Source organism: Taurulus bubalis, assembly GCF_910589615.1.
Source record: "Taurulus bubalis genome assembly, chromosome: 20".
Taxonomy (NCBI): domain Eukaryota; kingdom Metazoa; phylum Chordata; class Actinopteri; order Perciformes; family Cottidae; genus Taurulus; species Taurulus bubalis.
The window spans coordinates 4,430,073-4,449,562 of NC_136608.1; the positions used below are offsets into that span (position 1 = coordinate 4,430,073).

The 19,490-nt window shown below is 42.5% G+C and overlaps 2 protein-coding genes across 2 annotated transcripts; one reads left to right on the plus strand and one right to left on the minus strand.

Annotated features, from left to right (window-relative positions):
- Positions 1-381: 381 nt before the first annotated feature.
- On the plus strand, positions 382-11,973 carry LOC306752300 (basic helix-loop-helix ARNT-like protein 2; the record flags this gene model as incomplete). Its single annotated transcript, XM_079236049.1, has 18 exons — positions 382-388; positions 549-650; positions 5,140-5,233; positions 5,377-5,415; positions 5,505-5,546; positions 5,705-5,862; positions 5,952-6,034; positions 6,125-6,217; positions 7,068-7,182; positions 7,280-7,429; positions 8,905-9,139; positions 9,373-9,479; positions 9,691-9,841; positions 10,033-10,088; positions 10,200-10,311; positions 10,466-10,556; positions 11,405-11,501; positions 11,816-11,973. The coding sequence occupies 18 exons, from the start codon at positions 382-384 to the stop codon at positions 11,971-11,973; spliced, it is 1,890 nt and encodes a 629-aa protein (XP_079092175.1).
- A 3,221-nt stretch (positions 11,974-15,194) lies between these two features.
- On the minus strand, positions 15,195-16,634 carry LOC306752301 (P2Y purinoceptor 1; the record flags this gene model as incomplete). The annotated part of the gene is made up of 4 exons (XM_079236050.1): positions 15,195-15,592; positions 15,730-15,957; positions 16,270-16,378; positions 16,557-16,634. The coding sequence occupies 4 exons, from the start codon at positions 16,632-16,634 to the stop codon at positions 15,195-15,197; spliced, it is 813 nt and encodes a 270-aa protein (XP_079092176.1).
- Positions 16,635-19,490: the final 2,856 nt, after the last annotated feature.

A 19,490-nucleotide genomic window follows, 5' to 3' on the forward strand; every position in this document is an offset into this window, starting at 1 on the left:
ACGACCTTTTGTCATGCGCACTACAAACCAGCAGAACATAGTTCACTGCAGCCAACATACAAAACAGCCACTATGTGCATGTTATAACTGCAGTGAAATGCATGAATAAAACAAATAAACTGCAGACTATTCTGAAACCATACATTTAAAATAGCATACATAATTGTGCAAATGTCATCCAGCTTTCACACCGAGAAACGAGGTCAGCCAGTTCAATGAAGAAGAGGAAAAACACATTTTACGTTTTTATTTCCGCTTTTATTTTCAAACTAAAGGGCTGCTGATTCACTATAGTGATGAATGGATAGCAGCTGTGCCAATGAACCCAAAAGGCGAGGAAGGAGGAGACAAGTGTGAACGATTCCTTGTTGTTTCCTAGACATGGGTGGTCCGTTCTCACCCATCCCTCACTTTTCCTGCACCCCCAACACCCGCCTCCTTTCATAAAAAAGAGGAGGAGGAGGAGGAGGAGGAGAAATGTAAGTAAAGGATACAACAACACCCGGCTCTGTGCAGCTCCCTCTCCTCTTGTTGCCGCTCCTCTACAGCTGGTGGCTCCGCATGCGGCGCGCCGCAGTCAGCACCGGGGACACGGCTCCAGGCCGCGGGCATGTCGGCCTCTGGCTCTGACGGGACGGACCGGCAGACAGGTACGTGCCGATGGGACGGGCCGCGTGAGGACCACAGCAATGCTCGTGCGCATTCCGGCGCGCGCTATAGCGTTGTGTTATCCGTGACTTGTGTGTGTTTTTTACTGGACAAATGGACAATTAAAGCTGCGGAGAATCCTTCCAGAAAGTACCTCCGAGCTTCACTCGTCCCTTCATGCAACTAACGAATTGCGAGTTACTTTTGTATTGTTTCACTTTACTTTCAACTTTGACACTGAAGCGTCCAGTTGACGCAACGTACGTCCGTCAGACGCGACGGAAGAAGTGCGCTGCTAGCCCAGAAGAAGTGTCTGTCTGCGGCAACCTGCCTCATAACCTGCTGTGCCGAAAATACCGCTTGGCAACCGGGGAACGACCGTGCCGCAGCGGCCAAAAGCCTTTTGTCCATTCATTATTCCGCACAACGTGCTCGTCACCGATTGGCGGCGCGCGGACGGTATGCTTTGTTCCTGCACCGGGAGGGTAAACCTCTGGCTTAATATCACCCTGATATGAAGTCATTTTAACTGTTTTTGTCAAGCCTAACCTATTCATTAGCTTTTGCCACCTTATTTTCCTCGCTGGCCAAAGTATTTTTGTATGAGCCTCTCCTTCCCCAAAACGTCCGTAGGGAGCTTAGCGCGTCACGTGGTTCCACGAGGTTCCGTGTGTTTTTCTCCCACAGCTTGTTTCAGAAGTAGGTCAGTAGATCAGTAGAGCGGCGCTGCCTTCGCTGTGCAGCAGAGGGAGCTGGAGACAGTTCACTAATGTGAAGGGATTGAAGTATAAAATGCACAGATTAAATACAATTCTTAAAAAATAGAAAAGAAATACATGCTTAACCTTGTTCCCAAAACGTGTCACTAACTGTATGTTAGGTGCATAGCCTCTGCTACTATTGCTTCTAACTTTGCTAGATCATGTTTATAATCCAACACGGTCACAATCTATTGTTGTTGCCCCAAAAAGTCATTTAATTTGCATGTGCTTTGTACGTGCAGACATTGTAGGTCAGTGAACCAGAAATAGCCAAGAACATACTGTAACTTTAGTTAATGCCTGCCTGTTCTGCATCCATTAAAAACCCCAATTCTCGTGGGTCTGTTCCTAGAAGCCAGCAGACTGAGCTCTGGCATAGTGCGACTATATAAATATCTGAGGCGGATCAGATCACACTGTTAAAAACACACTATACTGAACTCAAGCTGAGGTCAGAAGACTATTAGACATCTTTAACTTGATTATACTCTACATGGTGCAGTAGTTATGTAGTTATTCTGAGTATCTTCATCGTCATTTTGGGATCTTTATGGTCGTTTTGCATGTTTTTGTAGTTCTTTAGTGTGTCTTCATTGTTGTTTTCGGGTGTCATTGTAGCTATTTTGAGTATAGTTGTGTCTTTGTGCTAATTTTAGGGTGGCTGTAGCTCAGAGGGATGAGTGGTCGTCCTGCAACCACAAGGTAGCCGGCTCGATCCCCAGTCCCCCCATGTTAAGTTATGCTTCTTCTCTGTAATAACATGATGTGTCTGTGAAAGGGCCTCCAAATAGTCTTATGAATACTAACTCCAGATTGGTTAAAACAAATATAATGAACACTTCATTCATATATTTGTGAAGTGCTCATAAGTTAATTTCCAATATTCAAAAATTAATTCATAACATAAAGCAGATACAGTTGCCAAATTTCCCAAATTTCCCCTTGGGGATTAATAAAGTATATATTCATTCATTCAGTTTGTAAAAATGTAAATGTTATTCAAACCTATAATTTGTAGAGGGTCATGTGTGTATTTTCACCCCCAGACAATAATCAAAATCAGTAGTAAACCACCAAAAATGCCAATAACGACACCTACAATGGTAAATGTATTGTTAATTAATCCGTTCATAGTCTTCATATAACCAGGCCTCAACCCCAACTATTAAAAGTGGACGCCACGCTGAAAACCAGGCGTCAGCTTTTGGTTGCTGCAACTGAAAATATGGTTGCCAATGTAACAGAAGAAGAAAAGCTTTTTTTTTACAGTAAGCAAACAGAATGATTTGTCTTGATGCTGCTCAAGACATCCGAGTCCTCTCACACAGCTAAAGAGACTTTCTATATAATACTATTGTCAAGTCTACAATTCGAAGCAGGTCATACTCTATTCTACTTTCAAGTCACTCAAGCGGAATAAAGCGTACACTTGTTATAAAATGCATGTAGGTCACATCGTGCTCCTGCCCCCGCGGTCATACTGGGTTTGTTACACCGCCGTGCATCTCCACCCCGCGGAGGTCAGTCCACGTTTCAGTAACGCGCCATGTCATCCGCAGGCCTGGGATAAAATCCCAAAAGTTTTGGAAAAGTCATGTAAATGTGTTATATTCATGTGTTCATGACGTTCATTCACGCTGAGTTTGAAATAATGAACATGCTTTTAAAAGAAAGACGCTCAAAACATAAGCAGGCATACGCTCTCATTGTTAGTTCAAATACTACATGTTCTCACTTTTTATATGTATTCACCGAGATTTCACAAAATGCTTGGTCATGGAAATCCATTGGTCAGAATGTGTATCCAGCTTTTGGCTCCGACTAGCTCCCACCCCGCCTCCACACCAGCACAAAGCAGGCACTGTCCCTTCCTCGAGGGCACGCGTTCTAGTCAGACAGCTGGCGGGACACACACACACACACACACACACACACACACACACACACACACACACACACACTCTTCACTAAGCTGTAACGTTGGAGGCGGCGTGTTGTGCAGCATCACTGGTGAAGCTCATCTGCTTCATTTCGTAAGAGAGGAAAAGCAGGAGAATGTGGGTCAGTCACGTTGAATGAAAAGTTCCTTCCAGTAAATGTCACAGTTTCACACACGGCGGTCCTGAGATGGAAGTAGGTCAGTGTCGCTGCATTATGTAAACGTGAGGTAGGACGACTTTACTCTCACGTGCCTTCAAACTGACAGTCAGGAGCAGAGCGTTTAATGGCACCCATGAGCCAGCGCACGCACAGAAAGAGACGGATGACAGCGGAGCAAGGCCGAGGTTTGTGTGTGTGTGTGTGTGGGTAGAGGGGGAGGGAGGGGAGTTTGTTTGGCGAGAGACATAAATAGAAGGAAGGGAGGAATTGTTAGTCGTGCTGTCAGAAATGTTTCTGGCAGGCATGGGTCGGCCTTAAAAGATTTCCAACCTTTGGAACAACATTCCTGAGTGAGTGAGGTATCAGCCTTTTTGTTTTTGAGTCATTGAACAGAAAACTGGTTTCAAATGTTGAGGCATTCTGCTCAGGTTGTGCCACAATAGCTTGTAGTTTCAAAATAAGACAAACGGTCACATCTAGAAGACGTAAACACACGAGATGTGCTACTCTGGGACTGACAGTAGATGGATGCACATGTCTGCGTTGTAGGAGCAAAGGAAGGCCAGTGATTAATAGTATGGTCAATGCTAAAACAAAAATGTTTCTCCATTCCCAAAGTCAGTTTTGACTTGCCCCATATACAGATTGTTGTATTTATTAGTGCGAAGTAGCAATATAGCAACAAAGAGTAAAGTGAATGGTCATGTTTTATCAGCCTTGCTCTCTAACTTGCAACAAACTGCAGAATACATAGTTGGAGTTTCTCCCACTCTCTAACGCCATCCAACTGAACTCCGGTTTCATTGAAATGCTCATTTACACGTTAACTCGTAAGCTTCGTCTTGACCTGCCGCCATTTCCCCGCGCGCCGATCGGTGCTCTGCATGTGCAACGCTCAACGGAGATAAGCATTTTTTTTTAATTAAATTAATTTAAAGAGCACACTTAAAAACATCAAAGGTTGACCAAAGTGCTGTACAGTGGTGAAACAACAATACAATATATAAGAAGGCTTACTCCTTAGTCCGATGTGGCATCTTACTTGCCCCATGCAAGCAGGAAGGTCTTATTGTTGAGCCCTGAACTGTCCAACAGAACTGTTTTTAATGTTCTTTACTTACTACTCTTTTTATTAAAGTAGCATTGCCTCCTATGAGCACTTATAAATATTTATAATACTTAAATATTTCTAAAAACGTCAACCAGATTGGGTGCAACAGTTGCCAATGTTGCTAGTAATTAGACAACATACAGTATCTTACATTGCATTGACTTTGTTGTGGTCACACAGTTTTCCATGTCAGCTATCTGTTGTCCAATCCAGGTGATTCGTATTATTATTATTGTTATACACATTCTTTTTTTTATTTACAGTAAGTCCATTTGAAAAGTAGTTCAAGGCATTTGCACTGAATAAGAAACGGAATCAGCTTCATTCGTGTGTTAATTAATTATTTGCATTCTCTATGAGCAACAAACCCAACGAACTCCAGTGGCAGAGCAAGTCTTATTCATTCATTCATGGTGAATTATTAATAGGGCACCCGACAAGCCAGCGCCACAGCGCTCTGAAGGTTGATGCATTCGCATGCCGTCTCTCACGCCTCTGTGATTTGTTTTCCTGTATCAGATCTCGCTGCAGAGGAGGAAGGCCCAAACCAAGCGGGCTCCTCGCTGCCGGCTGGTGAGCTGCCAAGGAAACGGAAGGGAGATGTGGAGGAGAGGTCAGGCACCCACGTACAGTAAGAAGAGTGATATATATATATATATATAAATATATATATATATATATATGAAAAACACTGTACTGTACAATGCATACATTCTTCTTATAATTAAATGACCGAGAATATGTCCCATCCTTCAGGCACAGCGTCGACTTCCAATTGGATGACGACCTCTGCGGGTAAACACTTACTTCCTGCTTTTGTTCACACACTGTCTTCTGAGAGAACACGGGCAAATATTTACTGTTTTGATCGCATTCCTTTGTAGATCTGAGGATGACGATCAGCACGTCAAAATAAAATGCTTCAGGTAATTCTATTTTTACATCAAATGATTGCAACATCTGTCTTGAAAAGCCTCTGTGGCTTTTGATTGGTCTCATTTAATGTGTAATTTGACTAGGTTTGACTACTAAATAGATAGATAGAGTAGGTATAATTCTGTCTGATTTGTGTCTGCGCCTGCAGGGAGCCTCACCGGCAGATCGAGAAGCGGCGGCGGGATAAGATGAACAACCTCATCGACGAGCTGGCGGCCATGATCCCCGCCTGTCTGCCCATGGCTCGGAAACTTGACAAACTCACTGTCCTGCGGAAGGCCGTGCAACACCTGAAAGTCCTCAAAGGTAAGTCTGAACCCACACGATTATTTAAAATGTCAGCGACGTCTATTCTGATCCATCGTAAAGCTTGTTTTCCCCTTCTTTGTTTCCAGTTGGGTCGAGCGGCGCCTTCACAAACGGCACCCACAAGCCTTCAATCCTGCCTCACGATGACCTCAGGCACCTTCTGCTCAGGGTAGGTCCTCCTGTACGACCCCGATGAGTGCCACGTGATCGCAACATCTATCTGTGTATTGATTTGTCCATTTTTACATTTTTCTCCCAGGCTGCAGATGGTTTCCTCTTAATTGTAAGCTGTGACCGGGCTAAAGTCCTGTTCATCTCCGAGTCCATCTCCAAGATCCTCAACTTTAACCGGGTATGTTGCACTTCTATATCCGACCTCATCGCGCTGCGGTCATCAGCTGTAATTATTAAAAAGCAGGCCATCCGGCTGGGCCAGCTGGCTGACATGCAAAACATTTAACTCAAGTGTTCCCTAATTGGACTTCTATTCTTGTATCTGAATGTCAATTTGCAGGAAGAGGCAAAACAAATGGCAGAAACTTGAATGTTAAAGCTGGTGAACACAGTGGAACGTTTTCATGTTAGCAGCTAAAGGGCTCCTGCATTTGGTCACTTTGGGGCCCCGTATGAAAGTCTCCAATCCAGCTGCTCTCAGCATGTGCTTCACTTCATGCTGGTTGAGGAACTGGATCTTTATCCAGCCTACAATACAAAATCGTGTGTCTACGGATTGTATGAGCAAACAAAACATATGACTTTTGTTTTAAGCTCTAATGAAAGTCTGATAATATTGCAAGTAAAACGTATCAATCAAGGCCAAATATACTTGTACTTTTGCAGGGCCAACAGTTTCTGACCTCTATACATCGTTGTCAGTGTGGGGATTAGCAGCCAGGCATGCTAACCACACCTGCTCTACATTCCTGACCACATTTTCCAGCTTTAAGGCGGACTTTAGGGAAGTAGAAAAGCGTCTGGTGTAATCTGACACCGTGTCTGCAGGGCAGCGCGTGTTATCCTGGCTTTACCAGTGAACCTTGACTGGATACTTGCTGCTGCAACTCTCTCGTAGTGCAGATGCGTTTACTCAATGAGCTGTGGGACGACGATTAAGCAACTGGTTGTTAGACTGTGAAGAAAGACGAATAAAATAAGCCCTAGATGTTAATGTATCAATGGGTGCACGTCATTTGCCTTCACAGTTTGAGCTGACTGGGCAGAGCTTGTTCGACTTCATCCACCCCAAAGACATCAATAAGGTGAAGGAGCAGCTGTCGTCTTCAGAGTCCCCTCGCCAACGCCTCGTCGACGCTGACAGTAAGTCTGTCGCCTGAGAACACGGCGGGAAAAGAGTAGAAGACGACAGAAAGCTGACGAGTAACACTACAGCTTATCGCTGTCTTTCTGTGTGCAGCCGGGGTTCAGGTCCAGGCGGAGGCCCCCGTCAGGCCGCCCCACTTGTCCACCGGGGCCCGGAGGTCCTTCTTCTGTCGGATGAAGCACAGTCGGTTGGCGGGGAAGCAAGAGGACAAGCACTTGCTGCCCTGTAGTCCCAAAAAGAAAGGTGGGTTCGATGATGTCGCTGTGACATCACCATCGGGGTTTTTAGCCACACGTCGGTTCAACCAGAGACACTCATGTGAAGGAACTGAACATTTATCCGTGCAGCAGCAATGCTGCTTTTGCTTTGATTAATCTTCTTGAGCCACCTCGCTGTAAAAGAAAGCTTTCTTTTAGGTGAATATGCTCAGGTAGAGACAAAAACCTTGACTTCCTTCAGTTCACGTGACCACTAGAGCGCTTCAAGAGGATTCTCATTGCTGCTGATCTGTAACTGAGGCCTTTCTATTCTCTAAACTACACAACTGCGCAGGAAATAGACGTGCATTTTTAAGTGTTTGGCATGCAGATGGTCAAATATCAACAACATTTAAGCTATCGGCTCCAGAATAATTATCATTTTCTTTCACGTTCTCATATCAGTTGAACTCTAGATGACTTAACTGACCACTGAATGAGGTCTAAGCAGTAAATCTCACTCATTTGCTACTTGAGGCTCGGTAAATGTAATCCTGGTAATATATATATATATATATATATATATATATATATATATATATACACACACACACACACAAGCGCATACAGAGTTATGTTTGCGTTCTGGACCTGCAGGGCCCTTTTGGCCCTTTGGCCCAAACAGATGAGGAGAATAAGGCTGTGTGCCAAAGATAATGTCCATGGAAATCATTAACAGAAACTAGTCTCTTATTTCTGTAGCTGCTTATTTAAGGTAATCATTAAATACTATACTTGTTTCCCTCTTTACAGACACTATTGTCTGTGATAGATACATTTTGAGCAAACAATTGTACTGTTTCTTGTTAAAATACCCACATATATTACTTTCCCTAAAGAGTTTGAATGAGATATTTTTTGCCACAATAGAAAACAAAACACTAGTCCTTCACAGGAAGTAGGTCAGTGTTGCAATGTTGCATTGTGGTGACAGAAACAGGAGGTGTGGCGCCACACAGTGGCTCATATCAGCAACTGCACTGAACCAAATGTGAATAAATCCGCAGCTGGAAGTAGTCCCTGACAAATGCACAATTTACCCCTGCGTTTAGTTGAAACTACAGTTCCCAGCTTTCTAAAGACATTCTTTAGCCTTGACTTTTTTTTTTATAAAACATTTGTAACCATTGTTATAGATTTCCATCTTTGGTTTGGAATAAATGCGCTTGGGGCTGATTGAGAAAGGGAAAATGAAAAGTATGAACACATTATTGTCATGGGATTTGTTTACCATGAGGGGAAAAAAAGTATCGGCAGGCTTATTTCTTTAACAAGTTAACACTATAATGGACCCTAAATGGCCACTAATTAACTTAATTTAACTTAAATTAAATTACTTAATTAGGGCATTCATGACTACTTCATAGGCATTTGATTGATTTTAAGTGCAATTTTGCACTCAAAACGTAAACTAAAATCTATATTATGTTTCCAAATACCTCGTTGTTTCTGTGCCCACAGACACTTACAGATACTGTACCCTCCAGTGCACCGGATACATGCGGAGTTGGCCGAGCAGCCAGCTGGACTCGGAGGGCGACGCCGAGAAGGAGACCTCCAACCTGACCTGCCTGGTGACGGTGTGCCGCCTGCTCACCCACGTGCCCAACCAGCCGCCCAAAGGCATCAGCATCAGGCCCTCCGAGTTCGTCACCCGCTGTGCCATCGACGGAAAGTTCACTTTCGTAGAACAACAGTGAGTTTCCTCCGACTGGAGCCGCCTCCATCTGCACACGTATCCATTTATCTTTAGAGTCATGGATTTGTTTCCGCTGAGAAAAGAACGGCAGAGTTGTGGCGAGGAGGCGTCTGAGCACAGCCAGAGTTCTGTCAGTTTGACTGTCAGTGGACACAATCCTTTTCTGTCTGCCGAGACGGAGAAGGCCGGAGTAACTGAACTCCCTCTGCGTCCTCCTCTTTTCCCCCCAGAGCCACGACAGTCATCGGTTATTTGCCGCAGGAAGTTCTCGGCACGTCGTGCTACGAGTACTTCCATCAGGACGACCTGCGGCACCTGGCGGAGAAACACAGGCAAGGTGATGGAAAGCAAACGCAGTTGGCAACTTTAACCCTAAATCTGATTTCAATCCAGAACTTGATTGAGATGAGTGTTCCCCAAAAACAAGATGCGTGTGTGTGTTTGGAAAGAAATGCGGCACCTTTTGTGTTTTTGTTGTGGAGAAGCTCAAGAAATGTACCCTCCTTTACTAGTTTCTGTTGTAACACCCGTGTCAAATCTCTTAGCAGTTCTTCGAAGCAAAGAGAAGATGGAGACGCAGTGCTACAAGTTCAAAACGAAATACGGCTCCTACGTTTCCCTCCAAAGTCAGTGGTTTAGTTTCACCAATCCATGGACCAAAGAAGTAGAGTTCATCGTGTCTTCAAACAGGGTTGTCTCGTAAGTATTGATTCAATCATGAAGATGTTGACAGATGCAATGTGTTGTCACAAACACCTCAGCTCCCGCTTTTCACTCATGCTTTCCAAAAGCTCTGTTTCTGTGCTGATGACATCATATCCCTGTAGCACAGCTGTAAAATACAGTTTATTCATGAATTAAATAGCAGCATAAATTCTCCTTTGCACCAGCAGGGGGCCTAGTCACACTAAAGATGAGGAGACGGACGACTCAAAAGATCTTCAGGGTAAGAAATACATTCCGTGTATATTTTATTTACATACACATACATTTATCTCTTGTGTGTGATTTTTTTATTTTTTATCATAACGGTTGATCTACTTGTCTTATTCCCCAGAGGACACAAAGCAGTTACCCATAATTCCCGGCCTTTCCAGCAGTGTGGGCACAATGATCTACGCGGGCAGCATAGGGACCCAAATCGCGAATGAGCTCATCGAGTCCTACAGGTGCATTGTGGGAATATATGTATGAGATGGGAGGGGAAGACATCTTGCCTACGGAGCAACGGGTTAAAAGTCAACATTGACTAAATGCGGTTGCATGATTAAAAAAAAATCAAAGCTCTAACATCCTGCTGTGTTCCCGCCTGTTTCCTAACAGGATGAACTCCTCTCCATCAAGCGGGGCTTCCAGTCCGTTCGGCCCGGCCCAGGAGAAATGCCCACTGGTTTCTCCACAAACCAGCAACAGCGTGAGTGTCCTCTTTACCACAGCAGCACATTGACTCAGAGGCACATACACCAGTTGTTTTATTTCATAATGTTTCGCGTTGTTCATCCGTCCGCTTCATTCTCCTGAACGAGGAACGCCTGGAGGGAGTTTCTTTAGATTTGGACTCGACGTTGAACTGATTATAATTCAGAGGCCAGAGGTCAAGGTCACTGTGACCTCACAAAAACATTATTGGGCCAATTTCACACAAACATCTAATGGGATAAAAAGATGAAGGGATGAGATGTTTGCTTGCAAGACTGGCGGCCCTTTTTTGTTATCATGATCATGGTAGTTATTCCATGATCAGTGTTTATGATGACCTTCTGATCAACGTATGTAAACCTTTCCTCAAATATTGAGACTTTAAACCTCTACCTCATTACACTTCAATTCATTACATCACTTTATGCTAATGTTGATGCTGCGTGTTATTTGTATGCAAATCCAGGCTAGTTGTTCGTACATGCAAATGAGTGTTCTGGGGATGCAGGTGCATCACGTGGAAGCAGCTTCCAGGTGACCCGACAATTCATTGAGTTCTCCACCTCATGTAACAGTAATATGAAGCGCTGTCACTTGTAATAGAATGATTCAATCATACTTGTAATTTACCTAAAGTAGTGATTTGAGTTATATTTCTACGACGGCACGCTCACGTGTGCTTATAGTGCGAGTCTTATTCAAATGTTAGACATACTCAAATTTGCTATTTGCAGAAAAGGCAGCGGCTACTTCGACATCTTGTTTTCCTGGGTTTCATTACACACTCCAGTGGAGAAAGTAGAGGCCCTGTGCAGTGTTTTGACGTCTCGCTATTTGTTCCAGGCGTCCAGCAGAGAGGAGGCGGCGGGCAGTTCCTCACAGTCCCAGTCTGACTCCAGGACGGCAGCGGGCGCCGGCAGTGCGACTTCTGAAAGTTCAGGTAATGTCAGCGGGATAAACATGAATCCAAGCGCAGCAGCTTCTCTCTACATCTATGCAGAAGAGACAAAGAAGAAATGTGCGGCTGTCTCAAAAGGCTTCAAAAAGACCTTTAGACATTTGATATTGACAATTAAACTCCTGCTGTCTTTGTTTTGTTGACCCCGCTCACCATTTCACAGCTAATCAGCCGGTGATCCAAAATGTTCCATGAGATTTAAACACTTTAATCCCACTATGGGGGTTATTTATAACAATATCCCAAACAACATCGGTGCAGTTTTCCCCCCCTAAAGTTCTCTTTTCTCCGCCCAGGCGAGGCGTCCCAGCTGGACTTGGACAGCATGGTGGTGCCGGGCCTGAGCAGCTTCAGCAGCGACGAGGCAGCCATGGCGGTCATCATGAGCTTGCTGGAGACGGATGTGAACATGGGTAAATCTGGGGACTTTGAGGACTTACACTGGCCTTTCTAGGGGAAGCATGGACTTTAAGCTCTCCCCTGGGCCGTGCACTTGTTCCTTCGGTGGCCGACTGAGCCTGCCTTGCGCAATTGAACCCACTGGACTCGTACCAAAGGTCGAGACGCGTCATGCTTGAGAGCCTAACGAGAGTAGAGAGGAATTGTTGTTACTGTGATCACCTTGTTGCCCTCCCTCCCTCCCTTCGGCTCTCACATCAAGGAATGTGAGGTTCAAGTGTACCCGGAGCCTGTGGGGATTCAGTGTCTTCCTCAGTGACACTTCAGCTTGAACCTAGACTTTCCACCATTCATCCATCCGCTCTGCTTGTGAGGAGAGTCAGACTCCTGCCATGTGCAGCGCTGCTAGAGAAACTCCTCAAACCTTTTGACATCTGCCAAGCCCAGTGATGAATTGCATGTTTCTCAGGACATGGTCTGATTGTTCTATTAATATTTTCTTTAACGCTGTTTTTTTAAAGGTCCCCTTTCGGACCCAAGTCATGTTTGCTCTATATTGTTTCCTGTAAGATCGGAAAAAGGCAAAAAAAGAGCTCGTGAAATATGCATATATACTTTCACCAGCATTTGACCAGCTAGCTTAAAATGTCTAGCGGCTGTGTGAGTGCTAACGCTATCAAAATTGACCACAGGAATTTGTTTTTTAAGGCGAAATCTTTACTTCAGGGAACTGTTTTTAATTAAAATAATACTTGAATATTGACTCCTGTTTACAGTTTTGGTCCCAGGATAAATAGTTGTCATTGGAATAGGCTCAGCATTACACTGTTACAATGTACATTTCAAGGATAGATCCCGGAGGAGAATAGGTTAAAAAGATAGAAGCTAAAGCCACAGTTCAGTGTGAAAGTGAACCAGCACCTGGTGGTCCAGACAGACGACAATGAAATGAGGCATTTCATATTGAATGTGCACTTCAGGAGTGAGCTCTAGTATGTCTATACTGTGTTCACATATGTACTCCAGACAGTACTGTGAAGGTAATCCATTGTGCACTGAACTCCAGGGAAGATATGGATGGTCCAGTTATGGAGGGGAGAATGTTTCCAGTGGTAACAAGGGACAAGCCAACATGTGTCTAGGTTGTCATGTCTCCTGTACTTTCCTCCTTATCCTTCCTGTTGGCACCAACATAGTATTTGAACCGCCTTGCACTGCACTGATAGCCATAGCATTGGTATTTCCAGGGAGACGCTACTGTTGCAGTCCATCTATGTCTCATTACCACAACAGCCTCGTATGAAGGGAAATCCCTATACTAACAGCTATTCTGGATCCATTCAGTTGTTGGGTGTCTTTTTTTACATTCATTGTCAGCATGAAGAACTCGTCAGTGGAGAGGCACAACAGAGAGAAAAGTTTGAACCCCCTCATCAGCCTTGAAAAAGGGCCAAAGCAAGACAGCCAACCGACATGTTGAAGTCTGAGCAACAGGAACGATCCGGTCATCGGGGGTTTTCATTTTAAACTCGGTGCCGGGCCTCTTTACCTGTAAACTCTGGTAATATCACTGGTTCCTCTAATCTTGAAAGCATAATGTGATTGTGTTGTCTTGAGCTCATGTTGTTTCTGACGAGGTTCATTTGTAAATCAACCGTTATGTGCTCTCTTCGGCTTGAAAGCAAAACTGTTGGACAATATTTGCTGCTGCCATCAAACCATGTGCCATGGACACTACAGCACATTGTCTTGCTATGAAAAGTGTCTGATATTTGTTTATGAAAATTGCCGTCGCTGTATCTGCTGTAACGAGGAATGGAGGTTAAAGTCTTTACAAATAAAAATAAATGTCATAAATGATCCAAGTTCTATTTAGTCTTTACCACAGTATGAAATTTGTTGTAGGAATCTTGTGCATAACTCCTGCATTGCTAATCCGCTGTATAAAGTATTTTCTCAGTGAAACAATTCTGAGGTAAAAAGGGACAAATAAGGAGCACAAATCCTTTATTTCCCAAATATTTATTGAACAGAGTTGTTGGCTTTTACACAATGCATTAAAAGTCATGTCACTTATAAAATGTTAGATACTACTGAAGGTCTTATTTTGACGAAGCATGGCTGTTCATTCATATTACAACATGGTACAAATTCTGTAATATATATATATATATATATATATATATATATATATATATATATATATATATATATATATATATATATATATATATATATAAATAATCTTTATTTATACACCTAATAATGCAGATTCACAGAAAATTAATGCACACGAAAAGATTATAACATGTAAATGCTTTCAAGCTAATCTGTAAAGGAAGACACTGATTTCTTGTCAGCTTGCACGATGTTGCCCAATATACTTTTACGGGACGGTTTGTACTCTCAATAGAAAGATTGGCCATAGAAATTGGAAATAATCGAAATGTAGTAGATGTTGTTTTCTTGTTTTTAGACTAAAATCTGACATTATGCCGATGATATTGTACTTTTCCATTCTTTTGGAGCCGGTCCCAGCTCACATTGAAAACAAAACAAAACTCCTTCTCCTAAAGGTTGTACAGATAACAATATTCATGTCTATATATATTTAAAACGTATTACATCTGAAGGTATAAAGTTTACAACACAAAACACACAATCTGGAATGAATATATTTCCTTCCAGTTATTTGTATCTATTTTATTTGTGTTTTTATATATATATATATATACACATATATATATATATATATTTATTACTTTATTTAAAAAAGTATTTTACTTCATTTTAATTTAATTTTGTATATATCTTTCATCCCTGTTGCTTTTTATATATTTTTATACAAATATATGTTTGTTTGTATCTGTAAGTTGTAAGACGCTACTATGACAACACATTTCCCCTTAGATAGATACTTTATTAATCCCTATCTATCTATCTATCTATCTATCTATCTATCTATCTATCTATCTATCTTCTGCTCACACCTGGTCACACATCCATGGAAAATATAACTGTCAACCATCAAATCTCTGGGTTGAAAGATTGTCTTTGCAATGCTTTCTTCATTTGTTATTACCCTATATATATATATATATATATATATATATATATATATATATATATATATATATATATATATATATATATATAATGATAGCTTTATCTATACAGCACCTTTCAAAACAAAGTTACAAAGTGCTTCACAATAAAACATGAAAGCAAATAAGAAACCAAAACAGGTCAAATAAGATGTCTCTATTACTTAAATGTCTATGCTGTTTTACCAGGGCAGCACATTTGTCTTGCTTTAGAGAGATAGAACAGAGGGCCTATGAATACACCAAACACAGGGAATGTCAAAGATAATTCAAAAAGAACACAAGAGGCCTTACTAAAAGTATCAGTCAAAAAGAAGACCACCATAGGAACAAACGCCAGGACTGGGAGGTAAGCCATCACTGCAAGCACCACCACGACCAGCACATTGCCCACCGCCCGTCTCTTCAGGGGCGACGCGGAGCGGACTTGGTTACCATTTGAGGTGTGGGCCGGACTTTGCTTCTGCAGGGACCAGATCACTCCCCCGAGGCAGACGAGCATTAGGCAGAACAGGAAGGAGATGATGATGGCAATGGGCATCATAATAATATTAACATTGCCCATTAAACCTGTAGAAAAAACAAGGAAATGAAGAAGTCGACTTAAAACATTGAATTCCACTTTGGAAGGAAGCTGCTTTCTGTAATCTGTCGATTTCTTCAAACCCATTGGATCCTTCTATGCCGAACCTTTACCCAACACTTACCTGCCGCAAGACAGAAGCACAAGGTGAACGTCCACACCACAGCAGAAACAGCCATGCGGTACTCCCACTTCCTCACCCTCAGGTACAGCACAGGCCTGACCACGGCCAGGTAGCGCTCCACGCACATACAGGCCAGCAGCAGGGGACAGCCAACCAGGTTGAACATACTGAAGATCTCGCTTGTTGAAATCAGTACAGGTGAAACAGTGGGAGGTTGCCAGGCAATGGCTGAAAAGACAATTACAGGGTTTTGCATCTGGTTATTGCAGTCAAATGTGAAGGCTTTCCAAACGGGTCGGGGCAAACATCGGAGGACTGGGCGAGCAAAATCATTTAACTTACTTACTTAAAGAACATTTCACATTTTAAAAGTAGGACCAGCAGCTCTTCACTCTTAAAGGTGGTCATATAAAGGTCATATAAAGGTGGATGGTCCAACACAGATGATAACATGATAACTTATATTCTAGACTCTCACTCAGAGGTCAGCACTGACATGACGGTCTGCAGTTGGTCAAAGGTGCAAATTGGCAAGTTCACCTGAATTATTTCCGTCCACACTTCCGCTTCTCCTCATTTTGTAAATAATGTTGAAAGGCATCACAGACAGATAGATGAGATCCATCACGACAAGATTCAAACCTAGAACCTGGAAGACAAAGGTTCAGACACGAGACGCAGTTTAACAAGAGAGCGGTGTGCTACATGTTACATTCGTAGTCTTTCTCCAATGCCAAGCACAAGTCTAGCTGGGTCGGCTACCCCACTGAAAGTACCTGTTGCATGGCATTGAACGCAACACCTCAGAGCGGGTAGGAGCACTCTACCTGCGAGGCCGACAGCGTTTTCCTTTCCCTCAGAAACAGCCAAAGCAGAGCACCGTTAGCCACCGCCCCTGTGATCATGATGAAAATGTCCACAACAAACCAGATGTCGTCCCACCTGTCTTGGCTACAGTGAATGTTTATGATATTGTCCCCTGGCGCTGACATGCTGGCTCTTTCGGATACAGTGTTCCTCCTAAAAGGATTCTCAGAGAGTCAAAAAGAGTGATTATCAACATTTAACATCCTGTCCTAAGGCCTTGACACATTAGGACTATTACGAACTATTGTTCTTGCACAGAGTGTAAGTATGAATAGTTTGGATGCTAAATATTCACAGGCGAGGTTACAAATGACGAGGTGTAATTGAAAGAGGGGAAAGCCGTCTTGCCTTGGCCTCTCAAGCACATTGAGAGGATTATTTAGGGAAGTAGAAGAGACGTTGTGCACATTGAGAGTCACCAACACTGTGGAGCATCCCCGCTAAGTTCGGAGGGTATTTTCAGACTTTCGACAGATGTCTGTTTTTGTTCTTTGCTCCCAGGGCTTCATTTGCAGTAACGGGGTAAGTGTTTCTGGAGAGAGCTGCAGCTGTTCATTTCTTTCATTTTTAAAAGTTGTAAACGCTACAAATCGAAAATGCTGTTCAACTCCTTTGTTTTGAGGCGGAGGCATAAACGTCAGAGGGATATCTCAAAACCTGAAGAAATGCAACTAAAACTTAAAATGTTTTGGCTGAAATGACCCTTCAAGTTTGTCTCATTTACGTGCATAAAAAAACGTACATTTAAAGGAATTCAAACTCTCCAAAGCCTGCACTCCATTGCAAATTTAAGTGACTGTAGATACAGTTTATGCAGTAAGCCGATGGATTTCAAACGTCTTCAAGAAGGAATTAAAGTAAAATACATAGATAATACATACATTGCAATCAATCAAATCAAAGCTACACTCCAACTAACCTCTTTGTTGGTCTTCTTTCTCCTCTCGTTGCTCTTGCTCACTTGCAACTGAATGCAACACACGCACATGCACAGCTATAGGCGGACCAAACAAATGAGCAGGTGTTTACTGTGGATTTTCCTGAATGCAAAGAGGAATGTATGTCTTTGCAGTACAGGTCATTTACATCGGCTGCAGTGTGTTCACTGCCTGCTTTCACTGGCAGGTTTTCCATGCTTGTGGTCTCTTCTGTCTATATGGGGACAATTCTCATTATCAAAGTTTTGACAACACCCTACGTATTAGTGGAGGTTTGTTTTATTCAGATTAATTTATCCAACCGTGATTTCATTCATTTTTTTTATTAAATCTATCAAAACCTTTACATTTTTGAACTGTAATACCAAACTGTTGGAGCCCAGGTCCTCCTCCTTGTCAATAACCAGCCTGTTTCTCACTCGGTATCAGTGTCACAGGAAGCCAATTGTTACCTATTCGCTGCTACATCAACTTTCCATCCCTCATGGTTGCATCACACATCTATTACTCAGGTGTGAGACGAGTCCCTTTTCTGTCAGCTAAGTCCAGCGTAAGCAGACTGACCTCATGTCTTCCTCATGTCTTCCTCTGCAGGCAAATGAGGTCCTCTCCTCATTTCGACTGTGATGAATTAGGTCCATCTCCTCCTGAATATCCTGAATGTCCCTCTTTTCTCTCTTCCTTCATCTCTGTCCCTCCTTTCTTCCTCTCTGCGGTCAGAATAGCACACATTGAGAAACACATGCTGAACCATGAACTGTTCAACTAAACAAATGTCTCTTTATTCAGCTTAATGGCAGTATTATTATTATAATACAACAAGTAGTTTACAGTACAGGTTTAAAATTCCCCCTTCAAAAAGTGTAAAGTGCAGATTTTTTAGTGTGTCTACTCGAGTCCTTCTATTAAAAAAATAAGAGCTCACAGCTGGAGTGGAAACGGACTAACGCAACAATAAAGGGGCTCTGAGACAGAGTTATGTTTAAAATGCATGTACATACAGTAGACCATGGGAATGATAAAGGTTAATTATTCATTTATATTTAAATTAAATTAGAAGCAATATCTACATTAGCTGTAAAAGCTGCAGCTGACGTTGAACTCAAGCGAATCAGAGTTCATACTTCCTCACGGTCCAGATGTTTCTCCACCTCGCTGCTCAAACTTTACATGTCAGTGCATTTCTGTGTTTGCAGTGCATCAGGGACAAACAGCAGCCTCACAGTGCTTCTGACCTCCTTATTATTGCTCCGACTTACACAGAGAACCGTAGTTTACATCATGCAAGAGGGTTTCTTGATATTGAGTTGTACATGATTTTCAACTTACTATCTGAACCTCGCTGTAAGACTTTAATTCAATCAAGTTGTTATAATTATTTGCAGTTATTATTGCAGGTATTGTTTTCCAGTCCTGTACACTAGTCATATTCTGCAGTGCAGACAGAGAAAAATAAAACATTTTTCTTTGACATTTCATTGAAGATTCTGGTGAAAAGTGTCAATTAAAAACGATCATGTGTCTTTAAATCCATACAACCAGCTTTTTGCCGTGTGTTTGCTACCCATAAAGCCATCGTCAGTCTGTTTCCTCTTCACAGTGGGAGGAAATACCAGCCAAATACCAGTTAATAAGGTCAACATAGAACACAGAATTTCATGTTAGGTCTTTAGCTTTAAAGCAAAAATATATATGTATCTGTCGAGAGTAGATAATGTGGACTTCAGAAAGGCTGATAGGGATCTTTTTTTTAACAATAAACTATTAAAAACAAACACTGCTGAGAGATTTGAGCTGCCTAAACATTGGCGGCCATCATCAAAGTCCTTTAAGAGCCTTCACATCCTTCATAAATGTCAACGGTTAAACTGCATTAGTACAACTTCCTGTTTCCCTTGTCGACCGGCTACCTGAAGCTGTCTTCTAATTTCTGACGGCTAAAAGAAAGCTTGACTT